This window comes from Desmodus rotundus, chromosome 7 (assembly GCF_022682495.2).
Source record: "Desmodus rotundus isolate HL8 chromosome 7, HLdesRot8A.1, whole genome shotgun sequence".
Lineage (NCBI taxonomy): Eukaryota > Metazoa > Chordata > Mammalia > Chiroptera > Phyllostomidae > Desmodus > Desmodus rotundus.
The window spans coordinates 18,668,904-18,686,156 of record NC_071393.1 but is presented as its reverse complement, the minus strand read 5'-3'; the positions used below and the strand labels follow the sequence as shown (position 1 = coordinate 18,686,156).

At 53.1% G+C, this 17,253-nt stretch overlaps 1 protein-coding gene across 1 annotated transcript in view; it reads left to right on the top strand.

Annotated features, from left to right (window-relative positions):
* The window catches only part of MYO18B (myosin XVIIIB), a 219,972-nt gene that overhangs the window by 25,847 nt on the left and 176,872 nt on the right, over window positions 1-17,253 (top strand). Inside the window, exons 9-12 of the mRNA XM_053928945.1 lie at window positions 994-1,136; window positions 1,955-2,055; window positions 4,707-4,770; window positions 13,436-13,580. Of these exons, the coding sequence (XP_053784920.1) occupies window positions 994-1,136; window positions 1,955-2,055; window positions 4,707-4,770; window positions 13,436-13,580 (453 nt within the window). The remainder of the gene's footprint in view (window positions 1-993; window positions 1,137-1,954; window positions 2,056-4,706; window positions 4,771-13,435; window positions 13,581-17,253) is intronic.

Here is a 17,253-nt window from a genome sequence, read left to right as displayed (position 1 = left end):
ATGTTGCCCCTGAATCATCTCCCCACCATAAAATTTTAATGCCATGGGCTCACCACGATCTGTTGATACACGTGTGGCTGAGCCCTGTGCACGAGAAGGTGAGCTCCCGCCATCCCGAAAGCAATTTCGGCTCCCTCGGGGGCGATATTCCTTGTCCCTGCCGTGGACACGCGTGCCAGCAGTGTTGCTCTTCCAGTTGTAATAAATGCAATACTAACAACACCACATTTGGAGCACGTTCGTTCTAAGAACTCGACTTCACTAAACCTTCCAGTCCTCATGACAACCGCATGAGGTAGGCACTGTAGTATTTTCATTCCCGGTGTTACAGGTGGGGTAACGGAGCCACAGGGAGGTTAATGAATCTGCCCCACGTCATGTAACTAGCAAAGGGTAGAGCCCATTCAAGCCCGCTGAACTGCTGTGCGCTGCTGCTTTCCTGCTGGGGCTAGTCCAGGGCTTTGTTGGTCACCTGCTCTGTGCCTGGCGCATGGTAGGAGCTGGGGATACAGCAGGGAGAGGTGCCAGTCTTTGCTTTCCCAAAATGTAGTGCTGCTGTGAGTGAGTATATCTGAGTGTAGGGGTCATGCTAGGCTGTATCCAGGAGCCTACCCTAATGCCTGATGAATAGTAGGAACTCAATGAATAGTTGTGGGGAGGCTGCAGGGCTTTTTGAGCCCACTGTGGTGGGGGCTCCCTGAGAGCACGTCTGAGGATGCCAGTGCTCTGCCTTCCTCCCAGGCTCCGTCAGGCCCAGGGGGCCCCCAGATCCCTTCTTGATTCAGTCTTGGTCCTCCTGCACCGCCGCCTGCAGCCAGGATGTGACTGACATTGAAATGTGTGTGGTTTGGAGTTGAGTTGAGGAGGTGGCAAGGTACCCACCTGGGCCTGGGGCCTGTGAAGAAGGGGGGTGACCCTGTGAGAGGTGAGAGGTGAGAGGTGGGGGTGGTGGTACACAGGCCGCAGGTGACATTCTGCCCCATGCCCCCACAGTGGAGAAGATTCGAGCCACCTTCACTGTCCTCCGGGCCTTTGGCTCTGTGTCCACTGGCCATAGCCGCAGCGCCACCCGGTTCACCATGGTGATGTCGCTGGACTTCAGTGCCACAGGCCGAGTCACGGCTGCTCAGCTCCAGGTGAGGCCTCTGGGTGGAAGGGAAAGGGGCGCCCTTGGGGCCGCAGGATCCCCAGCCCCACTGAGCAGAGCCCACGCCTCCTGGGACCCCGGGGGGTGTCTACATGGTCCTAGTTCCCCCAGCCTCTGCCAGCTCCTCCCCACCTCACTCCATGGCCCAGAAAGTCCCCTCCTAGAGCAAGCCGTTTGCACCTGAGAATATCACGGAGAAGAAATATTCATGAATACTATATAATTCAGCCACTCATTAGTTGGGTCTTAGAAGCGCAAGCTGAAATGAAAGAGACGCTCGCCAGCCTTCGGGGCAGGCAGTGTGTGACAAACACGTGCCTGCCGGCCCCCACCTCCCAATCACCCCATCCCTCCCCGCCCCTCCAGCGTTCTGTTTGAACAGAACACAGGATCAGATGGTCAGAAACCTCGTTTGTATGTGGAGCTGGGATAATATGCAGACTCGAGGAAAACTCGCCCATGCCCAGCCTGACCCCGAAGTCCCACCACTCACGGCCACTTGGCTTAGTGAAGGCCTCTGTGGCACAAGAACGTGCTGGAGGGCGGCTCCAGGTCATCGCTCCTCCCCTCGGACACCTTCGTCGGGATGAGTCTATTGCATTAGCAGTGACCCGAGATGGACTCTGAATCAGCGAGGCAAGGGGCTGATGAGTTTTGATAGGAAAGTGTCCCGCAGAGTTTGGAACTGAAATGTTCCAAAGGGTCGGCCAGGGTGAGGCGCCCTAACAGGTCCCCAGGTAGCTGGGCGCCAGGCGTAAGGCCGAGGTGGCCCAGTGCTGACAAGGTGCCTGTGCTCTCCCCGCGCAGACAATGCTTTTGGAGAAGAGCCGTGTGGCACGGCAGCCAGAAGGGGAAGGCAACTTTGAGGTTTTCTCCCAGATGCTGGCGGGATTGGACCTGGATCTCAGGTGAGTGACTGGGCCAGACAGGGACAGCCTGGGGCAATAATTCAGAGGGCACCCCCTCTCCAGGGCCCAGCCTGAGCTCTGCCCAGAGCTGAGAGGCAGCAGAGCCTGGTGGTTGGGAACCTGGCCCCCAGTCCCAGCTGCCTGGTACCGCTCCCGGGCTGGGTGGCCTGGGCTATGTGTCACCCACTCTGAACCTTGTTTTTTGATCCCCTGTGAAGTGGAAACAATGCCTGGGCTGACCTGACAGGATTAGGTGAGATAGTCCCCAGATAGCTCTTTATAAACGCTGGGAGGAGGCGGGGCCATCTGACGCAACACGGGCACGTCGGCTCAGGGCTGACGGCAGCCTGAGAGGAGGGCAAGCAGGGCAGACTCCACGTATTCTAGAAGTTTCTGAATTTGTGGGGGCCTTGAGTACACTTGAGGGTTTGTCTGAGTGGGATAAAACCCTCGAGCAGGGGGACACTGGGTGGAGCGGCCCATGGGGTACCTAGGTGAGACTCATCTTGGAGGGTGTCCTGGGGGACACCCACCCCCAAGTCCTGACAGGTATGTTCTGTAAAGGACTGACTTTAGAGTCTGAGGGATATGTGTTTACGTCCGGACTCTGCCCCATGTGGTCCTCCCTGAACCTCAGTTTCCCTTTCTGCAGAATGGGTGCCTACTAGTGCCAGCCTGTGGGCGCTTCAACCAGACCCCACGTTAAGGCAGCAGGCACTGTGTGTCGTGCTTTGTAGGGTGCAACAGGGGAAAGTAGAATATATATGTAAACTCCGCACACGGAGTCTGAACCCTCTTGCGTAGCTCGTGGCTTCAGGTGAGAGGTTTCAGCTCTGGGGCCTCCATTTCCTCGTCTCTCAGGACACAGAAGGGCAAGCCCATCTCCTGGCGACCCCGCATTGGGGTTGTCAGTTCCATACCCCTGCATGGAGCGCGGTTCTGGGCCTGGCGTGATTGCCGGGAAGGGGCTCCCCGTGTGATGCGCACAGACAGGACAGGGCTGGATGCTGCCGGCAGAGGATTCCAGGCCTCCGTGCCAGGCCTGGCCCAGCCCGGCCCAGAGAGCTGTGAGTCGGAGGGCCTGACCCAGGAGAGCCGGGGGTCCTTGGGAGCCAGGACAAAGCAGGGTCTGAGAGATGGGGCTGCCCCAGATGAGTTTCAGAGGCCCTGGGAGGGGGGAGAAAAGTGCCTGGAACAACTCAGGCCCTTCAGGAGGCCATGCTGGGGGCTCTCCAGCGACGCCCCGCCTCAGGCCATCTCCCTTTCTTACCTCTGTCGCTGCTGGGCTGTTCCCTTATCCACAGTGAAGGACAAAAACTGGCTTCCACTTCCACAAATACCCTCCCCTTCTCCCATGGGTTCAAGTGGCAAACTCCTATTCATCCTTCAAAGCCCTGCTCTGAATCCCTTCTTTAGAGCACTTGCCCAGTTCCCGCTCCCTCGGTTTCTCCTGTCTACTATTCTGGTTCATCACTGGGTGTGCCGTCTCTCTTCCTCACCGGACTGACCATGAGATCTTTCAGCCAGGAGCCCTTGCTTTACTCCTTTCTGCCTCCCCAGCACCAACACAGGGCTTGGCACTGGGTAGATGCTCCTTAATTATTTGTCAAGGTGAACTTCCAACTAATGGAACATGGATCAGGTCAAGTGCAAGGGAAACAAATGTAGAGCACCTACTCTGTGCCAGGCTGGCGTAGAAGTTTATATATAATATCTCATTTAACCCTGTGAGGCAAGTGGTAGAATGCCTATTTATGGGTGAGTTAAAGGGAGGTTCAGAGAGGAGAACTCTCTTACCTGCTAGCTGGTAGGGCTGGGACTGGACTGAAAGTCTTTCTTATAAGGGCCTGTCCAGGGTGTGAGACAGAGGCCAGGGGTGTGGGGCCTGCTGAGATCTAGCAGAGAAGGCACTAAAGGACCCAGGCCTGGAGAAGTTGGCTGGGGACCGCTGAGTGAGCTCCACTTCCCAGGAACCAAAATGAGCCCCCACGGAGGGTTGTGGGGGCCTGTGGCTGGGCTCTGTGATGCTTCTGTGAGTGACGTGTGCCTGGAAAGGGGTGGGGGGCCGTGGCTATGGCTCCCCCTCCCCCTTTGCTTGCATTCTTCAGGTCTCGGGGTTGGGCAGCCCACCTTCAGGCCACCCTCTTAAGGAACCGAAAGGGGCCTGAAGCATCATGCCAAATTCTAGGGTGGTGGCAGAGACCAGGGGAGGGCCTGGGTGGCAGGACAACTCTCTGTTGCTAGCTGTGTGGGCAAGGTGTCCACTCTGAGTGCCTCTCCTTTGTCATCTGTATCAGGGGAGTACTATTTGCACCTGTTGGGTGGGGCTACTGTGTCTAATCCCAGAATTCAGCGTACAGCGAGGGCTAAGTGACCGGTCTAAAAGTATCCTTGAGCAAGTTCACACACCCAGTTAGTAGGAGACCTGGAACTAGAACCTGCTTCCATGATTTAAGTTCATAACTCTTTTTTTTCCCAGGGCTCCCTAGTACTTAGGAGGGGCCGAGTAAGGGCAGTGAGTGAGGAATATTAGAGAGGTGGGATCGGGGTGGGGGCAGACACTGGGACCTCCTGGGGCTTTGTGCGGAGCCCCTGCTGGGCCATGATGAGCACCTCCCCTCCCTGACTTCCCGTCCCTTCTCTGCTTCTAGGACGGAGCTGTACCTGCACCAGGTGGCAGACAGCAGCTCCTTCGGCATGGGCGTTTGGTCTAAGGTAAGGAGGAGGTCCTCCTGGGTTGTGCGTGTGGGTGCCTGTGACCCTGAGGCCAGGATGGGAGGTTGACGGAGAGATCTCCTATGTGACTTGTCTCCTTCGCCACTGGGGTTTGTAGTTGGTGAGGGCTGGTCGTGTTGGGGGGGAGAGCGGGGTGCCTTGTAGGGTCTGGGCTTGTCAGGAAATGAGACATACAAATAAAACCAGGAGGTGGCATACGCAAAGGTAAGCATGTGGGCTCTGGTGACGGGCTCTCTGGGCTCAAACCCCAGCTGCGATGGTGGTTAGATGTGTGGCCTTAGGCACGGCACCTCACCTCTCTGAACATCCGTATCCTCTTTACTAAAGTAACAACAGTAGCTGTATCAGCCTCGGGGACTTAAACTAACGAAGTGAAATGATGTGCATGAAGGGCTGAGCACAGGGCTTGGCCTAAATCAGTCAGTCAGTCAGGTACTCCCAGTGCATCTCACTGATGCGTAACGTGGGTAGGTGCGGTCAGAGGTGGCTTCCTGGAAGCTGGGGCCTGTGCCTAGGACCTGAGAGATGGTATGCAATGGTATAAAAAAGCAAATTTTTATTCTTTTATTCATTTGTTTATGTTTTGACAATTGTTTTCTGAGTCACCCCACCTCTGCAGCAGGCCTGTGCTAGGGGCTGGGATTGTGGACCTCATCCATGAATTTTTGCTCTAGCAGGAGAGACAGACACGGCAGTTAATGCAGTAATGTGGGGTAGGAATGTGCCAAAGGTTGCCCGAGACGCTGTGGTGACCAGAGGACTGTTGAAAGAAAGGGCTACTTGGCTTCAGTCAGGGGAGGCTTCTTAGCCAAGGGGACATTTGACCTGGGTTTTGAAGGATGAGGAGGAGTTCACCAGGTAAAGGAGCACAGATGATTTCCACACTGGAGCCTTTTTCCAAACACCCGTGTCAGGGGAATAGATGGTGCTGGGATACTTGGATATCCTCATGCAAAAAAAAAAAAGTTCCATCTACAATCTCACATCATATATATAAGTTAACAAAAAAAAAATGGATCATAGACCTAAATGTAAAACTTAAAACCATAACATTTCTAGAAAAAATGGGAGAAAAAAATTTGTAACCTCGGATAGCATAAAGATTTTTAGATCTGCCCCCAAAGCACAGTCCGTAAGAGAACAAACTGAGAAATTGTACTTCATCAAAATCAAGAACTTCTGTTCTTTGAAATTCACTGTTGTGATGAAAATACAGGCCATCAACCGGGAGGAAATATTTGCAAATCATGCATCTGATAAAGTCTTTGAATCCAGAATATAGAAATGTCTTTCGAAATTAGACATAAAACAACCCTGTGAAAAAGACAGCAAAAGATTTTAACATCACTCTTCATCCGAAAGCTGTACGGATTACCAGTGAGCGCGGGCAAATACACTCAACACCGCCAGTCACTACAGACGTCCAAACCGAAGCCACGAGCTAATACAGCCCCTAGGCTACCTACTCTTAACAAGATCGGTCACACCAAGCGTTGGCGAGAATTCGGGGGGACTGGGGCCCTCACACACTGCCGGCAGGGGTGTGAGATAGGACAGTCATTCTGCAAAACAGTGTCTTGCAAAAGTTAAACATTCCTCCTCCCGTTTGACGTGCGCCTCCACTCCCAGGAGTCTCTGCGGAGGAGGGACAGAGTGTGTCTAGCCCGGAAACTTGTGCCTGAAAGCATAGCCGTTTCATTCATAGCAGCCAACACCTGGAAACTTCCAGAATGCCTATTAACAAGTGAATGGACGAGCACATTGTGAAATAGTCACAAAGCCGGTATACTTTTCAGCAATAACAATGAGCGCACTGGTGATGTAGCGGAGAACACAAGGCCTCACGTCGTAGCTGTGCCGAGTGACAGATCTCAGAGAAAAGAGAGAATATGGTACGATTTTGTGTATGCGAGCCTCTAGAAAACAGACAGAGAGCAGGCCGGCGGTGGCCTGAGATTGGGGGGCTGGCAAGTGGAGGGGAGAAAGGCCTATAGGAGGGGACTTTGGGGGTGATGGAGATGCCCGTTGTCTTTATTGCGGTGATGGTTTCCCAGGTGTATGTGGCAAAGCTCATCAAACTATATTTTAAAGACAAGTTGTTTATCCTCTGTCAATTAGGCCTTAATAAAGCTGTCTCTCCCCCCCCCCCCCCCCCCCTTGCTGGGTACTACCCACAGACTCACAGATTCAGTACCTCTGAGGTCGGGTCTGAGAAGATGCATGTCTCACAAGTTCTCAGGTGTGGCTGATGCGTCTGGCCCAGTGAGAACCGCTCAGGTGGGGGTGGGACAGAGTGAGGTGATGCGACTCCCCCGTCTTTAAACTCTGGGGGCCAGTGCACTCTTCTCCTTCCTGATGCCCACTTCACTGGGGGGTTGGAATCTGTAGCATGTTTTCCTTTCATACCTTCTCTCCCAGGGTCGGGCAGGGGGTGGCAGGGAGTCAGGAGCCCAGACCTTGACCTTGAAGGCAGAGGATGAAAGGCTGTCCCAGCATGGGTGTTCTCTTTCCTTTCACGAGTTTTGGCCAAGCGCATCCATTTGAATCAGCAAGAGAGCTGCTGTTTGCTTCCCTCTTGTTTTTGAGGAGGAGCAGGCGGCGGGCCGCCTGGCCCCCGGAGCCCCCCCAGCCTGACCTGTTTGCCTGACCTGTTTGTTCAATCTGCACACAGGAGCGGGCCCAGCGTGACTCCTGTCAAGGAGGCCTTTGAAGTAGTTTTGGTTTTTTTCCCTGTATTTCTAGGTGGTGCTTTTTTAGACCAGTTGATTTGTGGGAATTGGTAGGGTGTTCCTTTGTTCTCTTTCTGCTGCCTGGCAGGGATCGAGAGAGAGAGTTTTCTCTTCTTTCCAACAACAGAAATGCAGTCTGAAAACTCGTTGGCTTTTGACACAGGCTGAGCTAGTTTTCTGGGATCAGGCAGTCCAGGTACAGTCTCCGTAATGGCATTTGGTGGTCGGGAAATGCACCCCCAGAATGGGAGTTGCTGTGTACAGGCCCCCAACGTTGCTGGATTCAGCAAATAAAAGTACAGGATGCCCAGAACTTACCATCTTATATCCAACCTGGTATCCAGCGCGGTGATTATAGTTAGTACTAGTGTATTTATTGTCTCCTTGAACTTTCCTGGGAGAGTAGGGCCTAAGGGTCCTCACCATGCACACAAAAGCGGTAACTGTGTACGGTGACAGCTGTGTTGATGAACTTCATCGTGGCTGTAATTCCCAACCTGTATGTATGTGAGGTCATCACCTCGCACACTTAAAAATACATAACTTTGACTTGCCAGTTATAACTCAATAAAGCTGGGGAACTGTCCAATGCCCACTTAACTTTGAATTTCAGAAAAGCTTAAAATGATTTTTGGTATAAGTATGTCCCCAATATTGCATGGGTAGGCCTGCAGGGCTGGAGTCATATCAGAGAAGGCTGCCTGGAGGAGGTGAGCACAAGCTGGACCTGGACAAAGGAAGTCAGATAGGTGCAGGGAGGCCAGCACTCTTGCTGCACAAAGTATTGTTGGGGGGTCTACTTCTGCTAAAAGTTCACCCATTGTTTATCGGAACTGGAAGTTAACTAGATGTCTGCATTTTATCTGGCAGTTCTATGGCTCACATTCGTCTCCGGCTGAGCCTGTTCCCCTTCTCCCAGCCAGTCCCCTGGCTCTGCTTAGTTCCGCTTCTGTGGCATCTGCACAGTTGCTTCCGTTGTCCCCTGACACTCACTGAGGACAGTGGTTGAGCGGTGGGGCTCTGGAGTCTGGCATGTCCGTGCCCAGGTTCAAATCCCGCTACCAGTGCTTCAGCTGGCTGGCCTTGAGCAAAGCGACTTTACTTCCCTGGGCCTCTGTTTCCCCATTTGTAAAACTGGGCTGGTGCTCGTCGCCCTTGCCGGAAACGAGGTAAAGCCCGTGAAGTACTGGACCGTGCCTGGAATTTCACCAGTTCAGCTTTTAGAGTCATGGTTATTGTTCAGTATTATCCCAGATGGCGGTGTTGGAGCAGTGGGGTGGGGTGGGGTGGGCAAGGCCAGAGTGGCCCACAAGGTGCACAGCCCGAATTTCTCGGCGGTACATGCCGTGTTTTTTCTCTGACTGGCTTTATTTATTTATCTCTTTTCTCCCCTAGTTTATATTTTTGATAAAAGGTTTATTTTAAACAACTTAATAATACCTTCTGTGGAAAATCAGAAAAAACAAGCAGACAAACCCCACACTGAAATACGTACACACTCACACAACCAAAACCGGGTGCCAGTAGCCGCTGCAGCAGAGACGGCTGTTGGCCGGCTTCCGCGGGTTCTCCCCGGCGTGGTTGCTGCAGGTGTTTTACACAGCCTGGAGCGGCCTGCGTGTCCTGGAAACTCTCACACAACATTTTTTAATGACCGTTCCCCTCAGAGCAGTGATTCCCTGGGCTGCTTCCCTAATGTTGTCATTTTCCAAAGGGCGCTACACCCTCTTGGCCGGCCGTTCCGAGTAACGAGGGGATGACTGTCTGGGTGTCCCTGTTGCGGCCTCAGCACCTGCGCTGCCACCTCCCACTTCCAAGTCCTCTCTCCAGGAGAGGCCTCGTAGGACCTTTTTAATGATCTCCTTGGTGACAGTCTCTCATTGTGTATCAATCACACTGTTTACTTACAGTCTGTCTCCCCTTGACCCTAAGTCCTGCGAGGGCGGATGAGGGGGGTCTTCTGTGTCCTGTTTGCGGCTTAATATGCAAGGCCCAGCACTGAGACAGGCACACACTGAGTGCTTTGCTGAGTGAGCGAATGAATGAATGAGCATGCCCCACACCTTGGCTAAGCTCATGCCTTTTCAGCCGCGGAGGGCAGAGCTATGTTAATTATACTTTGACTGATGGCCGGTGGCTTTGAAGGCATTTCCTAGGCTCTGGGATCTTCCTGTGCTTTATTTGGAGCCACTGACGGCCTCCTGGGAGCTGGGGCTGTCCTGGGAGCTGGGGCCGTGGCTGGGAATGGCGGCGGCCCCAGGGAAGGGGATTACAAGGTTTGGGGCTGTCACCCCTCAGCCAGCCTGGAACTCCAGAGCCTTCAAACCCAGAATTAGCAGAACTGGGGGCCTGGCTCAGTGGTGGACACGCTCTACCACCAGGCTCTTGCCTGGCGACGCGAACTGGCAGCTTGTTGACATTCACTCCTCACTGGATATTTACTGATCTTGTTAGACCCCAGGCACCGGCACAGAGAGATAACTCAGCTGGGCTTCTGCCACAAAGGGCTTATATTTTGGAGGTGAATGGGGGCTGCCATAGCCACAAAGGCAGATCATTTTAAGCCAGAGTGATAGGTGCCTGAACAGATGTCTGTGTAGGCTGAGGGTATGCTGGCAGGGTAGAGGCGTATCAGGGAAGGCTGCCTGGAGGAAGCAACAACAAACTGGTTCTGGACTAAGAGTGAAGTTAGGTGCAGTGGGGCCACCATTCCTGCTATGCAGAGCACCTGATGCCGAGGTAAATGTGGGGGGGGTCGCTGTAGAGCAGAGGGTGAGGGCGGGGGGCCTGGGCCAGTCAGCTAGAGTGCAGGCCCAGGGTGGAAGCACTGAGACCTCTGGGGTGGCGCTGGACCTCTGCTGCCGCCTCCTCCACCCACGACTGTCAGTCTGTCAGTCTCACCTCTTGGTCCCTGCAGCACGCCCTCACTGCCTGCCGCCACCTTCGGCTTTTAAAGGGAACTTGTTTGAGATCTGCCGGGGGCCCAGGACCCGTTTGAAATCACAAAACTTTCATGACTTTCTTCTTCTCTGTACTTTATGTTTCTGCAACATAGCCTGGTGTTTTTAAAAAGGTGCCCAACAGCAACGGGAACAACGATCGGCATCCTCGCCCCTCAGCAGTTGCCTTCCGGCCGTCACCTTCCAGACTTTGGCCCGGGATGGGGCACATTTATTCTTTATGGCCCAGGTGTCAGCAGCCCCGGAAAGGTCTCCAAACAGGATGGGGGGTCGTGTGCTCCTGCCAGGGCCCTGCTGGGAGCTTTCCATACTTCATCTTCTCAATGGGCCCTGGGGAATTATCACCACGTCTGTTTTTCGGGGGGAATGATCAGGCTCAGAGAGGGCTCAGTCTTGTATCTCAGCCGAAGACCTTGTCCTCTGGGATCTGACCCACTGTGCACCCTTGGGTCCCTTACCTCCTCTTAGCCTCAGCTTTTCTACCTGTGGAATGGGTAGAGCAACACCCAACTCCCTGGTCTGTTCCTAGGATTGGGGGCCCAGTATAATATTTGGCAGTTAGTGATGCTGCCCATCTCGAAGTGGGGGGGCCTTGGGCCAGTGCTTTTTGCTGAGCCCCAGATTCTTGCCCTGTCCATTGGAGAGACCCACACCTGCATAACAGGGCAAAGGCACCTAGCACAGCATAGTAGGTGCTCAATGAACATTTTCTCTTCTCCCTGCTTAAATGGACTCCCCAGTGCCCAGAGAGGGTGTGGATTGGCCAGTTCTGAGCATGGGGCAGAGTCCCTGGGAATGGGAGCTCCTGGCTCTGGATGATACCTGTCCTACCCCCGCTCCCCCTGGCCTCCATGAGGTTCACCCCGTTCTGCAGGCTCTCACGGTTGGTCACACAGTGCGTGGGTCTTCTGTCTTTGACGTCCCTGACTCACAGTGGGTCTGTGGGATTCATATGTGTGATTGTGTGTATCAGCGGCTCGTTCTTTTTCATTGCTGCGTAGTACTCCACACACATCCTGGCTACACCACCTGCTGTTCATCCATTCTCCCATGGATAGACATTCGGGCTCTGAGTTGACTTATTCCTCTAATTTGATTGATTTCTATTTTCACGAGTTTGACGCAAGGACTGGCTTTTATCCGAGATGTTTGGCTCTCTAGAAGTTTAAGGAATGGTAAACATCTTCCTGATTCTAACCGTTAGGAAGTGTATATATCTGTCCCTACGTATCTTCTGTTGCATCAGAGACTGGGGCAGGGAGGGAGAGAGAAAGAAGCAAATCAGCTTTAGCAGAAGTTTTCTCATTCTTCTCACATGAGCTGAGTGGCGGACGGTGGATTGTGCCTGTAATTTAAAATCAAACGCTGAGCGCGGGCAGTGGGAGCCATCATAAATGCGTTGCCACCGTTCTTTGGGGTCCCTCCTGTGTTCTTTGAAATCTCATAAATAACCATTTTGGTAAGATGCCTCTTCCTCGTTTGCTCCAGTGGAGCAGCTGCGGTTGCTAGGTTGGACTCCTGGTTGCTAGGGATTCTGTGGTCCTCTGCTGGCCCAGAAATATGATGGGTCAGTGGAACATGGTTTTGCTCTTAATTGAAATATTTCCACAGCGAATCTCTCAATGTCCCTGCCCACTTTGACGTGGTCCTAATGGGTCAATGATCCTTGCAGGATCCTTTCCCAGTTAGAAGAAGTGGTTTGAATGGATGAGACAAGTGGCCTGGACTGGCAGTCAGAAAAGCCTGATTCTAGTCCTGTGTCTGGTACTAATTTGCTGTGTGACCTTGGGCGTGTGTCTCCCCCTCTCTGGACACTGGGCACAAAACTCAAGGACCTGTCCGCTTTAGTAGCCGATAGTCATCACTCAAGCTCGGTCCGAGTACAGATCAGTTCCTCGTTATGCGCTGGTGGATTATTGACGAAAGAATTCTCCCCGCTCACTTCCTGTCAACCCAGCAGGCTTCTGGGCTGAGTCTCTTTGGCCAGATGGTGTGAGTGCAGGAATTTCAGACTCATTTTAATATCCAGTCAAACATAATTGGGGTCGTAAATCTAAGAAAGGAAACCAACACTCTACAACCCATAAACATCCGATCGTGTGATTTTTCTCTTTCCTCCTGCTTCAAAATCTTTGGCACTTCCCCATCACTGGCACTGAGGGCTGCTGCGGGGACCGCAGGGGGTGATGTCCTGGAAAGAACCTGGACTCACTGGCTTGCTGTGGGATCTTGATCGGCCAGTGATGTCTGCCACAGGTCCGGGAAGGTAGACGGGGTGTGCATTGGCCAGTCATGGCTGGAGAGTAAAGCTCCTGCCCTTGAGTGTTGTGTCTGAGGCCTTTCCATGCCCATCTCCTCGCGTCTCTGTCAGCCCCACACCCAAACATACCTGTTCCGTTGTCTCCAAAGATCTCTTTTGTTCTTGTCGTTCCTTCTACCTATCAGGACCTTTATTACATGACAGGGGTCAGCCTGGCCTATTTGCCTTTCGAACTTCAATCACAGCTTTGTCTCATCTTCCACGACATTCTCTTTGACTCTCTGGGTGGGGTTAATAGTGCATTCCTACTTCTGATAATCCTGCCATAGCTCCCCACTTACACCCAGTTCCTACTACTTGCTTTTTTTCCTTTTCTTAAATCTCTTTTCACTTCTACCTTGAGAAGTCCTCAAAGTCAAGTTCTGGGTTTCGCTCCTCTTTGCATTCCCAGAGCCTGGCACAGAGCGGAGCCTCAATACTCTACTGAATGACCACGCAAATGAATAAAAGTTGTATTGTCTTCCAAAGTCAGATAGAAACGCTTGTCAATGCTCCTTGGCTTGGTCGTGGGTAATTAGCTGTGGTCATAAAGTGACCACACGGGTCCCCCGAGGCTGAGCTTGGCTTCATGTTGGGAGTTTGCATTTTCTCCACTGTGACATCCTCATTTCCTTCCTCTCTCCCTTTGCCCTCAGCCCGAAGACAAGCAGAGGGCGGCGGCCGCCTTCACCCAGCTGCAGGGCGCCATGGAGACGCTGGGCATTTCAGAGAGCGAGCAGCGAGCCGTTTGGCGGGTGTTGGCAGCCATCTACCACCTCGGCGTGGCGGGGGCCTGCAAAGGTACGTCCTTCCTGCCCAGCTCACCTGGGCTGCCTGCGGTCTCCGTTGGCAGGCACTTGACAAGGTCCTTCTCTCGAAGAAGCGGGGCAGCGTCCGTCTATCATCTCCTGCGTGTCCGGGGCTGCTTGGTGGGAGGCTGTGGAACAAGGCACAGTGGGAAGGAAATGGGGCCGGGGCTGCCGAGCAACCCTTCCAGAGCCCCGCTATCCAGGAGAACTTCCTACAGGGAGGGAGGCGGCCTACAGCTGCACTGTCCAGTGCAGAGGCCACCGCCTGCACGTGCCTACTGAGCCCTTGAAACATAGCAAGTGCGACTGAGGAATTCAGTTTCGAGTGCATTAAATTTTAACCAACCTAAATTTAAATGGTCATGCGTGGCTAGTCGCTACTTGTACTGAGCAGAGAAGCTCTAGACCGTGGGAGAGAAGGTGGGTCCACGCAGTAAAGGTGATCTGTTTCTAACTAGACATCTTGGAGACGGTCCCCACCGTATGAGCTAAAGATGACCCAGTCATCCTTTTCCCCCGAGCCTGCTCCCCCTCCTAAATGGGCTGTTTGCTGACTGTCCCTACTTCAACCTGGTCTCCCAGGTGGTTCCCGTCATCCCTCTTGCCCCCACCCCTCCCTGCCCAGTCATTCAGGCTGCCGTGGAGACACTGTCTGTGATAGCTTTCCTGTCTTGGCTTCTCCGTTTATACTGTTATCACTTTAAACTGGGTGTTGACCATTGTTGTTGCTCGGACTGGTGCAGTAGCCTGGTTGCAGCCTGGTTGCTGATGCCTTCGCTCTTCCTTCTGTCCATCCTCATTGTGACTTCTGGGCTCCTTTCTAACACGTAACCCATTTGTAACCCTATTATACCATCTCCCTGCCTAGATTCCTCCCGGGGCTCTCCCTTGCCTGCTAAATCCAGTAAAATTCCTTGGCTTGGCATTCACGGCTCCTCAGTTCCCTAACCCAGTCTCTCCCGCTGTCTCTTTTGGCACCGTGGAAGGCTCTGGGGAGACAGTAGGGATCGAGAGCTATGCGGTTCCTGCCTTTATAGGGCTTATAGTGCCTTGTATTATGGGCAGAAGCCTGCCTTCTGCCTACCATTGTACATCCCGCAAACCAAGATAGTTTTTGTGTTTCAGTTAGTTGGAAAAGTATATAAATAAGAATAGTATCTGGGGACATGCAAAAGTTAAATAGTGTTCAAATTAAACATAGGGTCCTTCCGTGCAAGTTTTTCGTCTCATTTGTAGAGGTGAGACTTCTATACTTGAACCATCAGCCTGCTTTGCCGTTGCCTGACTCTGGGGTTGTAACTGCACAGTTCAGACCAGCAAAGCCGTGCAGGTCACAGGCTCAGCGTGGACATCTGTAGGTTAGGGAAGTGTGGACGGGGGCGAACCCATTGTGCAGAATGGAAAAATGAGGCTCAGAAGGTTTGGTGCAGTAAACTGCAGGGTGTGGGCTCTTGAGAGCTGTTTTTACTCACAGATATGAGTTCAGACCCTCTTTCCACAGGCTAAGAGTGGGGTCGATGTGAGGATTTACAAGGGGTAAAGGAAAGGACCCTGAACTAGGCTAGGTTTCCCAGAAGGAGACTCTGAGACAGAGATTCGGGTGCATGTAGCTTATCTGGGAGGGGATTCCAGGGGCCACAGAGAGGGGAAGGGGGAGTGAGACAGTGGAGGGAAGGCAGGTGATACTGGGTGCCCTAATGAGCAGGTTATATCCGGCAGAGGGACCCAGTCCCACGGCGAGCCCCTGGGAGGCTGGAAGGACGAACCCTAGAGGAAGGGAAGCTGCGATATTTATCCACCCCTCCTGCTTCTCCCTGGTTGAAGGTAGCTCCCGGATGCTATGACCCCCTGCACCCTCACCCTCCCCATGCATGCACTGAGCATGCTCCTACCTCAGAGGAAGCAGAGAGACACAGACAGGGACCTGCAGTGACAGGCCAGGGACATTAATGAGGGGCATGAATGGGGGGGCCAGGGTGAGGGGTGGTGGGCAGCGCATCAAGAGCGTCTAGTTCAAGGCAGTCGCCCAGTAGAAGACAGCTCTACTGTGGCGCTGCTGAGCCTGGGTTAGGGGACTTGCCTCTAGGCTGCACTCAGCTCAAACTGGCTTGCTCCCTCCGAGCACTCTGCAAGGTCTCGGAGGAGAGCGACTTGGAGATGGGTGGCACCCTTGAACCCTCTTGTCCCACTCGAACCCTCTCTGCCTCCGGTAGGACTAAACAGAGGTTAATGTAGCCCCACCCCCACCCCTGTCCCGGCCTTTTGACCCGCCACCAGAGAAGTTGGAAGCCTGAGACCCTCCTCTGGGGCACGTGGGACATTCCCCTCTGCTCTGGGCTCAGGGGCCTGACCTATACCTGTGGCTGCCTGTAATGATAAAAGAGAAAAGCACGTTTATAAATATTTTATTAATACGTGATTATGGCAATAATTTCTCCCAGCCTCCCTCATGGCAGCGTATAAATTATTTTAAGAGGAGCTGCCGTCAGTCTGCCTGGGAGGCTTGCTTGGTGATTTACTCACTATATATTCTGCTTTGGAAGATTTCATAATAGGTTGCTCTAAAATCAGCTATTAAGAATTTCAAAGTCATATATAAATGTCTTTGCTTTGTGTCATAACAGATCATTTTGAAATACTCCATTAATCAAGACTTTTTTTTTTTTTTTTTTCATTAAATGATCTCCTTTCACTGCGCCTGGCTTCCTTAACCTGTTTTGGGAGCCCTGAGCCTATTTTTAAAAGCGAGTATCAGACCCTGTGGGGAGATTTGGGGCCTTTTAACTGGACTCAGGGTTTTGAACTGTTATTGCAATGGTAAGAAAAACAATCACTAATATTGGTCTGGCTTTCGATGGTTTCAGAGGCGCTCGCACGTCTGTTTTGCCTTTTGTTCTGAAGAGACTCACGCAATCATCTGGTGAGGAAGAACAGCGCCGCGGGCAGGCGTCGGGGCGCAGCCTGCTGCGTGCGAGTCCTGGAGGGCTTTCTCAGCCTCAGTTTCTTCCTCTGTAAAACGGGGCTAGTGACTGTACTCACACTGTAGGCTTGTGAGGATTGAATGGGCCAAGGCCAAAGCCCGTGGAGCACAGGACTTGGCTCACGGTGGGGGGATCAGAAAACGGAGGCTCAGAGAAGGTGTGGAGTTTACCTGAGGTCACACAGCTGGTGTGTTTCAGGGTGAGGTTTGGAACATCAGCCACTCTTCCTGCAGAGATTGCTCCACTGCCCCAGACCTTGCAACAGGCTGTTCAGGTCATTCCCTGACTCCTTTCCCGGGGCCCTGTGCTGAGCGCTTGCAGGCATGATGGTGTCCCTGCAGAGCCTTCGGACAGCCCGGCCGGGGGGGGGTGAGAACTGTTAGGGTGCCCATTCTACAGATGAAGAGACTGAGGCCTGCCGGAGAGGTTTGTCCACCCTCCCCAGGGCACATGACTGGAAGAGCCGGAAGTGGGATTGGGACCCACGTCTGCCTGCTCTGGGACCTCCTGTCCCCGTGTGCCTTCCATCAGCAGCCTCTGTCCTCACAGGCTCCCAGAGGTCTGGTGAGGCCTCGTTTTCATGGAGCATGCTGAAATGGTTTTACTTACAAAACTTCTGATGCCAAATGTGTGGGTTTTTTTTTTCCTGACACCAACTAACTCTTTAATTCTCCAGACACCAAC